Source organism: Pygocentrus nattereri, chromosome 24, assembly GCF_015220715.1.
Source record: "Pygocentrus nattereri isolate fPygNat1 chromosome 24, fPygNat1.pri, whole genome shotgun sequence".
NCBI lineage: Eukaryota > Metazoa > Chordata > Actinopteri > Characiformes > Serrasalmidae > Pygocentrus > Pygocentrus nattereri.
The window spans coordinates 27,922,821-27,935,206 of NC_051234.1; the positions used below are offsets into that span (position 1 = coordinate 27,922,821).

The 12,386-nt window shown below is 41.3% G+C and overlaps 1 protein-coding gene across 2 annotated transcripts in view; it reads right to left on the minus strand.

Annotated features, from left to right (window-relative positions):
- Positions 1 to 1,493: 1,493 nt before the first annotated feature.
- Positions 1,494 to 12,386, minus strand: part of klhl24b (kelch-like family member 24b) — a 42,397-nt gene continuing 31,504 nt past the window's right edge. For both annotated transcript variants that reach the window (XM_017724405.2, XM_017724404.2), the window contains exons 6-7: positions 7,445 to 7,633; positions 1,494 to 6,036 (exon numbers count right to left, since the gene is read on the minus strand). In XM_017724405.2, the coding sequence (XP_017579894.2) occupies positions 5,836 to 6,036; positions 7,445 to 7,633 (390 nt within the window). In that variant the 3' untranslated portion in view covers positions 1,494 to 5,835. The remainder of the gene's footprint in view (positions 6,037 to 7,444; positions 7,634 to 12,386) is intronic.

The window sequence follows — 12,386 nt, forward strand, 5'->3', positions numbered from 1 at the left end:
CCTAGAATCCATAGGCCGGAGGCTATGGATATTTTTCTTTGTCGTGTAAAATTTGTGTTACTCATTCTCTGGAGCTTCAGCAGGACCCTTACAGGCAGCAGTCTGTTGCTGTAAACCCACAACATGCACCTATATGGTTGTTGTTTCTGATAAAATGGCCAATGAGAGCAGCCGCATGGGATCCACTTCAAATGAATTTTATTGTTTGTAGGTGCACTTCCATGTGAATGAACGTTACTGGGCCTCCCCCAGTTCTGTGTCCTTGTGTCATGTTTCAGCATGTGTCCATATTCAAATCTTTGGCAGGTGTCTTCTAAGATAAAGCCCCATCGCAGGTGGCAGCTTTACAGGGCCTATTTCAAACCAAATTGTAATAAATGTAGCAGTCCATGTCGCCCATTTTTAAAGAGACATAAGCTGTAAAAATACCCTGTTTTGAATTTGTTTTTGTGATGTCATAAAAGCAAATACATTTGCACATGTCCACCAATCCTGACTACAGTAGCTTAGCTCCACCCATTCACTTTAAAGGTTTGTGTATTTTTGATTAAAGGGGACCTATAAGGCTCAAAATGTTATTTGTGAGGTCTACTAGAATAGCTGTACGTGCTTCAGTGTACCAAAAACACATTATTTCTTCATACTGTACATTTCTACTATGCTATTAGAATTCCGGTGTCTTTAAGCCCCGCCTCCCAACGAGCCTAGTGTGCTCTGATTGGTCACCATGACTGCTTTATTCTGAATCTCCAGAGCAGTTCCGCCCTTACACGTTCCACCCCTGTCTTGCAGTCAGCAGACAGACCCTTCTCTCCTGAGCAGCTATGAACTCCATTGTGGCCGTTTTCCCAGTGGCAGTTGTTCTGCTGTATCACTTTGCGCCAGAGTCCGGTCATGGAAATCCTATCCACATGTTCTCCACACGGCTACAACACAGAACAAACTCTTCCTGGCCTCCAGTGGCTGCTGTGCGCTGTGTGAGGGCGTGCCAAGCTTGCTGACAAGCAAGCAGAAAAGATTGTACTACAAGATGATGTCATCTTGTAACAAAGGAAAATGCCGGAATTCCAACAAGATGTTTCAGGCAGCTGAGAAAAGTGCTTTCTGTACTAGACAGATTCTCTCTCTGGTGTGTACATTGAGCTCTGTAACTTGAAAGTTCATAAAAAGCTACATAACAGACTAAAGGGAATGGAAAACTGGAAAAGCATAATTGGCCCCCCGCGCAATACACAGCCCCCAATCAGAACACAGGCTATTGACATAAATCCATAAATAAGTCATGGTAACAAAGACAGCCTGAAAAATGTAGGATATGGGCCTTTCAATGTAAACATGTTAACATTCACCACTGGTCCTGTAGCCTCTTTTGCCACATTTACTGAAGCTAGCAATGGCAATGTTTTAAATTTCTACTGCTACTTGCGTTCATTGAAACTATTTATGGAATTACATTACCCGGATAGAAAACAAACAGCATTTTAGACAATATATTACAAAGCCATATGAAAAACAACTTTATTAAGGCAATTTCAAGTTCAGTACATTGACGCCTTACAGAGCATTCATACATTTCAATCACTCCAGTATAAAACAAGAAAGAAGAGTGATGGCTTTCCACATATATAAAGCAAAACAAAAATACTCACTGTTTCACAACATCACACTGGAACAACAGGAGGCAAAAATCTTTGGTTTATTTCCAGGTGCATATTAAACATTATAATGCACTTCTGGTGACGTCTTCCCTCTTTTGCATTTGCCTCCATCTATTTTCTCACACGACTGTCAAATATGAACGAAACAGTGAGCATACGAGATAAATCGACATTTTTTTTTGCATGCGCAATTCAACCTCTGACAGTTCCAAGGCTCTCTATCCATAAAACATTTCAAAAGGGTTTGCAAAACATTTCCACCAAAGCGCGCTGGGCAGCATCTGTTCGCTCAAAAATAGGAAACAATACACTCATAACTCCATACACCAAAAACAGCAATGACAGTAGCTTAAAACAACACCTACAATATTTCCAATAATAATAAGAGAAGTGGAAGAGCCAAGGCCGTGTTAGTTTCTGATGTCTGTATATAAGGCCCTCCATTAACCGATCCATGCTCCGCCCACAAACACTTTCTTTCGTAGCAGTGTTGCTCGGCTGGTCAAACAAAAATCCCGTTCACATTAAGAAACTGTAGCAAGCACTTTGAGAGTGTTATTCATTTCAGAAATGTTGTTTGCGAGTGAAAGGTTCCATTAATACAGGCAATGCGTGATATCAAGCTAACGTTAGCAACGTCACTGTTGTTTCCAATTTGAATAGTTTCGATTATTAGCGTGGGCAAAAGAATCCAGCTCGGGGGCGTAGCATTTTAATTGTAAACTCAACGGTGATATCGATATGTTCGTTAATTAAATCCATGGGTAATTTAAAGCATCATATTCAATATATCTAGGGCCGTTTTCAGTGGTGCCAATGGGGGCGACAAAGGCCCTGTTTTACAGACAGCAACAAAAAAAGTAGTTTGGAGTCAAACTGGCTAAAAGAAGAACGATAAGTGTGACGTCATGTTACAAATCATGTCTGTTCATACAGTCGAGTTTTTTAAGCTAACATGAAGAATGGAAAACACTTTCTGACTGTGTTTTCTACCCATGTTACACACCGATAAATAAAGTAAAACCAGGACCGGAGTTTCAGATTAAGGATCGGCCCTCAAAAAACGTTCTACTAAACAAATCCATGGCTACGGACCTTTTTCACAGTCACTGCGTCGTCACGTGCGGATGTAAGTAGTAGTGTTACCGAACTTCTGCCTGCACCGTTGAACAGAGTTGTAATGGAAGGTCTCCGGTTTTCAGCATCTCTCAAAAGTCGTCCTTCGGCCTCGGCGCGGTTAATAAGAGAGCGGTTTGCATGCCTGGTCGCTCCTCGAACGTGAGCAGAAAGACTAGTCTGACGTGGCTAAAGCATGTCGCACAAAACTTAAAAACATTTGGGCTCTGTGTGGATCTGCGGACTCTTTTACCGCTGTACAGTAAAGGGGCCGCCCGGTGAACACAGGCTACGTTCACATTACCAGGGTGAAGTGGCACACATCCAATTTTTTGCCCTAATGGGATTCAGATCTGATGTTTTCGGGGCTGTGTGGACACAAATCTGATCTTTTCAAATCTGACCTGAGCCACTCTCGTACGTGGTCCTAGATCGGATACGTATCTGTTTTGTGGCCATGTGGAATTATTTGACACTCAGATTGGAATTCATGTGCTTTTTTCCGCTGCGCATGTGCCACCATTCAGCGTTACCATGGCAGCAACTCTGACAGTTAGAAATTAAAGCCTTTAAACGGTGGAAAAGAAACACGTCTCATCTTTTTCCGCCCTTTTCTCGTTCTAATAATGAACAGCTGAGATGATCAGAGCTTATCTACTCAGCAAAGCTCGTCCTGAGTCACCACACCACACACTGCTAAACAGGTCTGCACTCAATGCGGTTATTTTGGAGGTGAAAAAGTCCAGCAGGTTTAGTTTTTCCTACTCGGTCCATGTAAACAAGTGTGAAAATGGTCTGTTATCAATAATGATCGATATATTGACAAGTTGACCCAGGACGAATCTAAACCCTAACCTCTTTTCATTAGAGTGAATGGGATTTTCACCAACCTGGCAACATCATCTACAAAAGAACGTGTGGACTTGGTCAGTTCCTTAAGAATTCCAGGTTGAGTCAAATACTGCTTGATATGTCATTAGACAATCACGTCCTTCCCTTACAGATTTGGGTTGATATGAAGGCACACCAAACCTTTCTGAATGAGACAACCCTGACAGAGTAAATGGTCCATTAAACTAAGGCGCGCGCGCACACACACACACACACACACACACACACACACACTCACACACTCTTATTTGACTTATTGACTGCTACATCTCTTTCGGTGCACTACGTACACACGGCTAGAGTGAATGGGATGTCCACCTATCATTCATAATACTCGTATAATGAAATGGTTGAGATGTAAACAAAGTCATTCAGCGTGGTTTGGTGTGGAATCGTTCACATCACAACTGTCACAGTAGTGGTGGTAGGAACCAGACGTCCAGCTCTGAATACACTGCCTAATTTCTGAGACATTATTTTATGATAGTTTTGAGAAGGTTTTGACCTAAACCCTATTTTTTCATATCCATTCAATGCAGAGAGGTGCAGAAAGGGTGTTGTGAGGCAAAACCGTCCCCAAAAGAAAACTCATTTTTTAAGACTTGCCACTATTTTACCATCATCAACATTACATAAAAACTCAGAAGACACGTGTAGGTTTAGTGGTTTTTTTGGATGGTAACTAAAATGGCCATATTTGCTTTGCAGACATTGTAACCCCTGGTTCCCTTCACCACCACTGTAAATAGTCAGACTTGGTAAGTTTCTCAACAATGACTCATTTAATACTGAACCACTCCGAACGGCTTTGTCTACATATCAGCCACCGAATTATGCGACAATTATGAAAACAACGGTGAAGCAGAGTAGTGCTTGTGTGAACTGGGAGATCTGAAGAGGTATTGGCCTTTTGTTTTGATGCAAGGCTGCTGTACTTACTGATACAGTAAAACAAAGAATGATCTAATTCATATTTACAATAGGGAGCAAAGGGAGAGAAAACAAGTGCCTCACTGGGGCTCACCAACTTCCACCAAGAATGAATAAGTTAAACATCAAACGAACGAGATACGTTCAAGAAAACACACAAATAATGATGCACTCATACACATGGCCCTGACATTACAAACCACGCCAAGTGGTAAAATGCACCACACCGTTATTGGGCATAAAATTGAGTAAATTTGTTGAATGGATCGTCACCAGACATGAATAACAAGCATGGCGGCTAGATATCATGAGCGGGCACACATGTAAGTATGACCCGTGAAGATCTATGGATCTGTCCTGTTCAATTTCTTCAGTTATTTCCTGAAAACACGTGCAGTGCTGAGTAAATGTCGTTGAAGCCACACAAAAATACTGAAAGTGCTACAGACACCAATTCGTGTTCGCTCGAAAGCACACAAAACGAACACAAAGTAAAAGTAGCTAAAAAAAAAAAAAAAAACACTAGTTACTTGAAAAAATAAAGTCCAAAAAAAAAAAAAAAGTCATGCTTACAACCTCCCATGCAGGTCAATGCCCTCTCAGAGGCTCCACACCATACATCCACCTAGCATACCATTCACCCATTCAAATCAACACCACACGCTGTAATAAAATAGCAAAACGACAATAAAATAAGGAGAGTAATATAATAAAAATCATCATAGTAAAAAGATCAAATGGAGGCATTTGAGTGATGGTGGAGGAACCCCCATCAAAGTGGGAGGGGTCCTGTGTCACAGGTCAAAGATAGCAGAGATGCTATTCTTGTTAGTGAGTTTGTCACAGCCTCTCTGACAGTTGTGTGTGTGTGTGTGTGTGTATACACTGATATAATCAGTAAGCTGTGCTTGGATTTGTTAAGTTATTGGTGTGGAAGTGTAAGGATGTAATAAGCACAGATTCCGGGTAATGATTGGTTTTTTGCCGATAAATAATACATTTATTTCTCAGAAAAAGCTACGTATGGAGCTGGATGCTGTGCAGTAATGGGTTTGACAAGCGGGTCTGCGAGTCTCGAACTCCAGCCTGTGGTCAGCCTGGAGAGCCTGGAGGGGACACACAGGTGCTACCATCGGCTCAGCTTATCTCATCCCTGCAGTAAGGCCTGTGTGTGTGTGTGTGTGTGTGTGTGTGTGTGTGTATGTGTGTGTGTGGGAGAGGCAGGGGTTTAGATTTGGTGTCATGTGTGGTAGAACTTTTCGTTGTAGCGGTGGATGGTGACACAGCCGTGGTAGGCGATGGGTCGAGGCATAGCCGCCACACCAGTGATGATGCCGGTGGAAGGATCGTAGCACAGGATGCTGTCCGATGCCTCTCCACTTTCACCTCGACCCCCCAGGATAAAGATCTTCCCGTTACACACAGACATGCCACAGCTCTCCTACACAAAGAGAGAGAAGGACAGAAAAGTAATTTTAGTTTCTGAAAAATTAGTCAATTCACAACTTTAATACAGTCATATGTTACTGATGGGTGCCTGGCTGTCTCATTAATAAACTTCAACTAGTTCAGAATGTAGCGGTCCATGTGCTTACCAGGAAAAGAAAGCTTGGGCCAGTTTCTTCATTGACTACAAGGTCCTGCTCATGACATTTAAAGCTCTTACATGCTTAGTTCCAGTGAATCTTACTGATCTGTTGAAGCCCATCCTGCCACTTCACTCAGCTAAGGCTGGCTTACTGCAAACCTCTGTGACCTTTGCAGTCGAGTTGGTGGAAGATCATGTTCCTGTACAGCTCCTAAACCAGGGGTGCCCAATCCTGGTCCTGGAGATCTCCTCCCTGCACAGTTTAGCTCCAACTATAATCAAACAGCAGATCCAGGTGATAAAGGCCTTTAGGAGCATCTGAGCATTAGAGCCAGGTGATCCAGGGTGGTAGACCTCCAGGTCCAGGATTGGGCATCCCTGTCCTAAATCCTTACTTTTGTTTTTTAAATGATGTGAAATTATGAATCATGCTTAACATGACCAGCCACATGAACTAACAAGGAAAAATCAGTTTTCATTTCATGTTAATTTTAAGGCAGAGACAACTGTAAGGAACCGGACAGCACAGTGGCTAGCAACATTGGTTTGGCGAGGCCAGGCAAGAACACTGTTATAACAATACGAGTACTTGGCTACATTCATCTGCCATCTAGATAAGAGTGTATGCTAAATATGAAAATGTAAATGTGTGCAATAATAGAAAGATAAAAGCAGAGGGAGCGCATACAGAGGTGGCTATATTATTAAAACCAATAACTTCTTGGGGGCACATGAGCTGCAGGAATTGTGTCTACTTCAAGTGTACATGCTGCTATCAGTGTCGTCTAGACTTCGGCAATGGTAGTATGGCCTCTTCTACACTTTGATTAAAATGACCTAGCTAGCTTATTTGTCTTCTAGACTTTGGCTATTGCTAGCTTGGTAGTTTTAATCGAAAGGCTGACCACTCAGAGAGCCATGGTTGCAGTCCGGTGAATGACGGTGAATACGTTGGTACAACATAGCGACTGCATATAGCCTCTTTTGTTGTTGTTTATGAGCACTTACAAAACACTTTAGACTTCATGTGAGGGTTATACAATGTTAAATATTGTTTTTAGGCATTAATAGGCCTTTAACTGCTATTTCAATAGCATAAGTCTAGTGTATGCATAGTATGCTACACCAGAAGAACACGATTAACTGTTGATTTATTTCATTTAAACTGGTTACCAGCTAAAAAGAAGCACAAAGAACATTGCTGCAAGAAAAGAAAGCTCCCTGCACATCAATAAACCACACTTCAAACGGAGTCAAGTACCTGTTTACTGAAGGTGTGGACCACGTGCATCCAGTAGTCCTCAGTGGGGTCGTAGCAGTAGATGGATTTGGTCAGGCCTCCAGACACGTAGATGAGGTTGTTGAGGGACACGGCTGTGATGCAGCGCTTAGCAATGGGGATGTTGGCCCTTAGCAACCAGCTGTCTGACTCCGGGTCATAACACTGGACCTGAAAGAGGAAAGATATGATGACTTAATAAAAAATAAAAAAGATCACATATACAGTTTGCAGTACCACTGAGGGAAATGAGTGGTGCTACACACTTAATAAGAGCTCTTCAAGGGTCTTTTAGTAAAGAAAAGGATCCAAAAGAGGTTCTTCTATTGTTATATATTCTCCATCAATCTGAAGAACCCTTTCATGATGCAAAGAACCTTTTAATCATGCAGCTTCTTTGAGTGTTCCTGGTTCTATATAGAATGACTTTCTTTACTATATAGAATTTATTTTCTTTAAGAACCCTTGAAGAACCATCATTTTTGAGAGTGTACTGTCAGGTCTGTGTGCGGACCCCTGAGGCCTCAAAGCTCTCCTGAAGATGCAGCTTTATGGGTTCTAGAGCTCCATTTACCTATTATGTCAAGCATGCGACTTGCATCATCCTGGAGCATTCTTAACGTTCCCGTGTTTTACAAAACAAAAGCAACCACAGATTCTACGTCAATCCAGACTGAGATAGACAAACTGATCCTTGTGCATGTGTGTATGAAAGTGGCGTTTTTATGAACAACAACACAAGATGCAAGGAGGAGTCGAGAGGCTTGTTTATCGAAGAAGAAAAAGAGATCATACCGGGCAAATATATGTAGAAACAAGAGCGTTTATAATGGTAAAAATCAACACTGGCACTGCTGTCAACGAGTTAGTATTTAATGGAGTAAGAATTGCCTTTAAAATGAATTTGTTCTTAATATCTATGAAGTATGACTTGTCCCCCCTCCTCAAAAGCCATATGTACAAACAAGGTACAAAATGAACCAGAGGAGTCAACCTCCAACAGAAGACCGTCCCTGATTGGTCAGGAGCTGTGCCTGGATTGGTTTATGATCCGAAATCCCAATCTTAACCTGGTAAAAGATGATCTACTGTCATGAGATTAGAGTTAGATTGAACTAAGCTTGAGGTAAGCTGGCAAGAGCAAGAGACCCTGCTCTGTAAAAAGGCCCCTGGTCCTCCATACAATACATGATTTCCCTTCACCAATGAAACAGAACTAGAAATGTATTTAACTCCTTGATCTGAAGGCCCTTATGTAGGTCCACACTTCAATTCCTCACTCTCACAACTATATTCATACACTTTAGTTTCATAGCAGTTATCAAATAATTCATAGTAGCTACTAAATGATAAGCCTTCGTAGCAGTTTAAAGCGACAATGTGGTGATAAATGGAATTTATACAATTTTCCGTGCATCCAAATGTGATGATCAGCTTAAACTCTAAGCATGTCTTGGCTAAAAGACTACATTCTTGCTAAGGGGAAAGTTATGCACCAAACTGTTGTTGTATGGGCATAAAGAAGGTTCAGCCTGCTAAAGACACTGCCTGCTTGGGCTGGAGAAGATTACGAAGGGACCTAGTTGTTTACAGAATGAGGCGCGCACACACACACACACACACACACACACACACACACACCTCATAAAGAGACGAGCCTTTGGTTCTATTTCCATCCTCATCCTTCACTGTGGTGGAATGGGTGAGTGGAGACAGAGGAGTGTGTTTGTGGAGGAGGGGAGCAGCTGGGAATGGAGGATAGCCTGAGGTCCAACGGCACAGAGAGCCAAGCAGCACAGAAACGTGACTGTAGCCATTTCAAACATGACACGGCCGCGCTGAACCCACCACACTTCAGCGTTTCCCTCCATCCAGACACACTGAGCTGCGGCAACCAATCAGTGCAGACTGACAGCAGTTAACCCCTTTAACCCTTGGCTCAGTTATAGTCTTATGATTTATACTTGAATAATTGTACTTTGGTGTAATACTTAAGCATTATTTTGTAAGAGCTGTACTTTCCTTAAGCCTTATTGAAGATGAATACTCCCACTTTTTCTCAATTATACATTCAAACCTTCAAAGTACTCATTACAAATCTTAAAGGCCTTTAGACTTTTCTCTTTTTCTCTTTCCAGTCAATTGCGTTTCTGTGCATTTTAATTCATTAAGCATCCAACATATTTCACATTAGTGTAACATAAAACTGACCGTGACTCTGCTACTTTGTATTTGTGTGAGGACCATTAGTGCTGATCAGCACCGCCAATCAAAGCTTTTCATTGAACCCTTTAAGGCCCACACAAAAACCTGGCGATTTCTGCTGTTTAATCTCCTTCAATAATGTGATTTCTTAGTGCTGTTGCATTTACTTGATGTGTAAAGAAAGTTGTCTAGCAAACCCAAACATCTATAGATTTTTAGCTCATAAACTTACTGTTTAAGCAAGAAAATGCATTAATCAGAATATATGTCAAATAGTTGCTGGATCTTTTTATTCCAATGATTAAATAAAAAAGTAATAAGCATTTACTAAATCAAACTGTGCTCTGAATGAGCTTGCGTGCTCGCTTGGAAAGAAACACAGTGCATTCAATAATGCAGGCGGCCTCTTGCATGGCTTATACTGTGATGACACAACAGCACACAGAAAACTCTAATTTTATACACTAATATGTTTCATTCTGGCAAGCGTGGATGCACCGTAATGCAATGAGTTGAAGGGAAATGAACTTTAAATCTGAAAATTTCCAAATTCTCAAACTAGATCGGTGGCAAGATTTAAAATGTTTGATACTTTTCGATACTTTTCAAAGATTTTACACACAGTAACCAAACGTTCGACTTAGTACAGTTCACCTTTTTCACTCCTGTTTTTTTTTTTTTTTTAATAGAACAGTGGAAACTGTTTATGTCACAAATATTTACTTGTTATCATTAAGTGTAAGTGCAGTTTGGTCATGCAGTGGTCACCCCTCGTATGTAGAAAGTGAACATTAATATGCGTGTCTTAACTGTTACGTTCTGCTAGGCCACCTCTCATCGCCAGGAGGAGCCGAAGAGCCAGGACTTCATAACAGATGTGGCCATCCTACTTAAGGGGTGCTCACACGGCGCTCGGCACTCAGTCTTGAGTTCACGCCACTATGTGCGGGTTGCTCTGACTCTGACCAGTAATCCTGGTATCTGTCTCGAGTTTCAAGTCTTTACTTTGAGACTGTTCTCTGTACTGGACTCCAGGTGGTGGAACGAACTCCCACTGGCTGTCCATACAGCAGAGTCTCTTGCTGTCTTCAAATGCAGACTGAAGACCGTCTCTTTATACAGCACTTAAATGAGCACTGAATTAAGTACTGATTGTAATGTATTGTACTGCACTTCTGTAATGTAAGGTATTGTATTGTATTACACTGTTCTGTGTTCAACTCTGTTCCTTTTCCTGGGTATCAACAGTGACTTTTTGTTTTTAGCAGTATCTGAGCTCAGGACTAGCTTTCTCTCTAACCTACTGGTAACTAGCAAAAATATTTTCTCTAGATAGACAAAGCACTTCTTGTAAGTCACTCTGGATAAGAGTGTGTGCTAAATGCTGTAAATATAAATGCATTCTTTCATTCCTTGCCCATTTTTTTTCCCAACTCTTTCGTTTTATTTTTTTATATTAGAGTTGCATATTTCCACCCCTTTGCGCTGGAGGCCATCCTTTATTGTTTGCCAGGTGGTTCGTCCCTTAGCGTTTCCGACTACTAACACAAGGGTCATGAGTGCAATTCTCGCTCAGGGCGAACCTCCTGGCGCATAACAATAACATTCCTACATTATATATTTGTATCCTCAAAGCATTCCAACCAATAATACATGCACTGCAAGAAAAGAAGAGTAGTTATAAGAGTGAGTCGTCAAAACGTGGACCCACACACAACCCCTCAGGGATTAAAGGGTTAACAGCGACCACTTCACCGCATAAGACTTCCTCCATAGCAGGCAGTCACAGAGACTGGAGGCATGAAGATGCTCCAAATTCCAGCCGCTGAAAAGTGAACAAACAAACGGAAACCAAACACTCTAGCTTCAGCGTCTGGACACCGTGGGTTTGTGGTTTCATATAGTCTTAAAGCTACAAACACTTCTCTTGCAAAATATCATAAATATACAATACCACAAGGCTCTGTCTGTGTGCTGGAGTCAGACAAAAGCTCTGCTGTTGAAAGGTCATAAATCATCGATTAGCTGCAGTGCATGGCTTTTGAATACTTATGCGCCTATGAATACTTCATGCTTACGAAAAGCACAATGATATGTTGCAGATATGAATAGAAGCCACAGTTATATTATACAACAACAAAAGTGTGTCATTTAATATGAATTACTTCTCGCTTCCAGCTTATTAACAAACATGCAGATTCTAAACTTTCCATGCCACATTTGTGTTTGTAAGCTAAAGATGTTCTTTCATGATTTGATTAAATAGATTGAAAGAGTCAGTGCGTTCAGTGATGTTTTGCAGAAACACAATGCGTTTATGTTTTTCCGACTCGAAATAAAAAATAAAAAAATATCAGTCAATACAAAACGTACACTGAATGTAAACAGCCTTTATCTTTTTCGCCATCGAAACAGACTTCAGGCTCCAACTAATTCATTAAAAACTGTGTGATTCATTGTAGAATTTTATAATTGCGTTTAAATTGTGGAGCAAACCAACAAGTATAACTACACTTCTAAAGGTTAAAGTCAGAAACTAACTAAAATATATAGGATATAGATTAGTATCAAAGCATCCTCAAGCCAAAACCAAGCGAACCGGATTTGAGATAAACTGCATCATCAGGGTCCCCACATATATTTGTGGCTGGGCCCTGCGGAGCACTTCTCTCCATACAGTCACCTGGAGAACATATCAGCAGCAGCCTGACAGATCCAG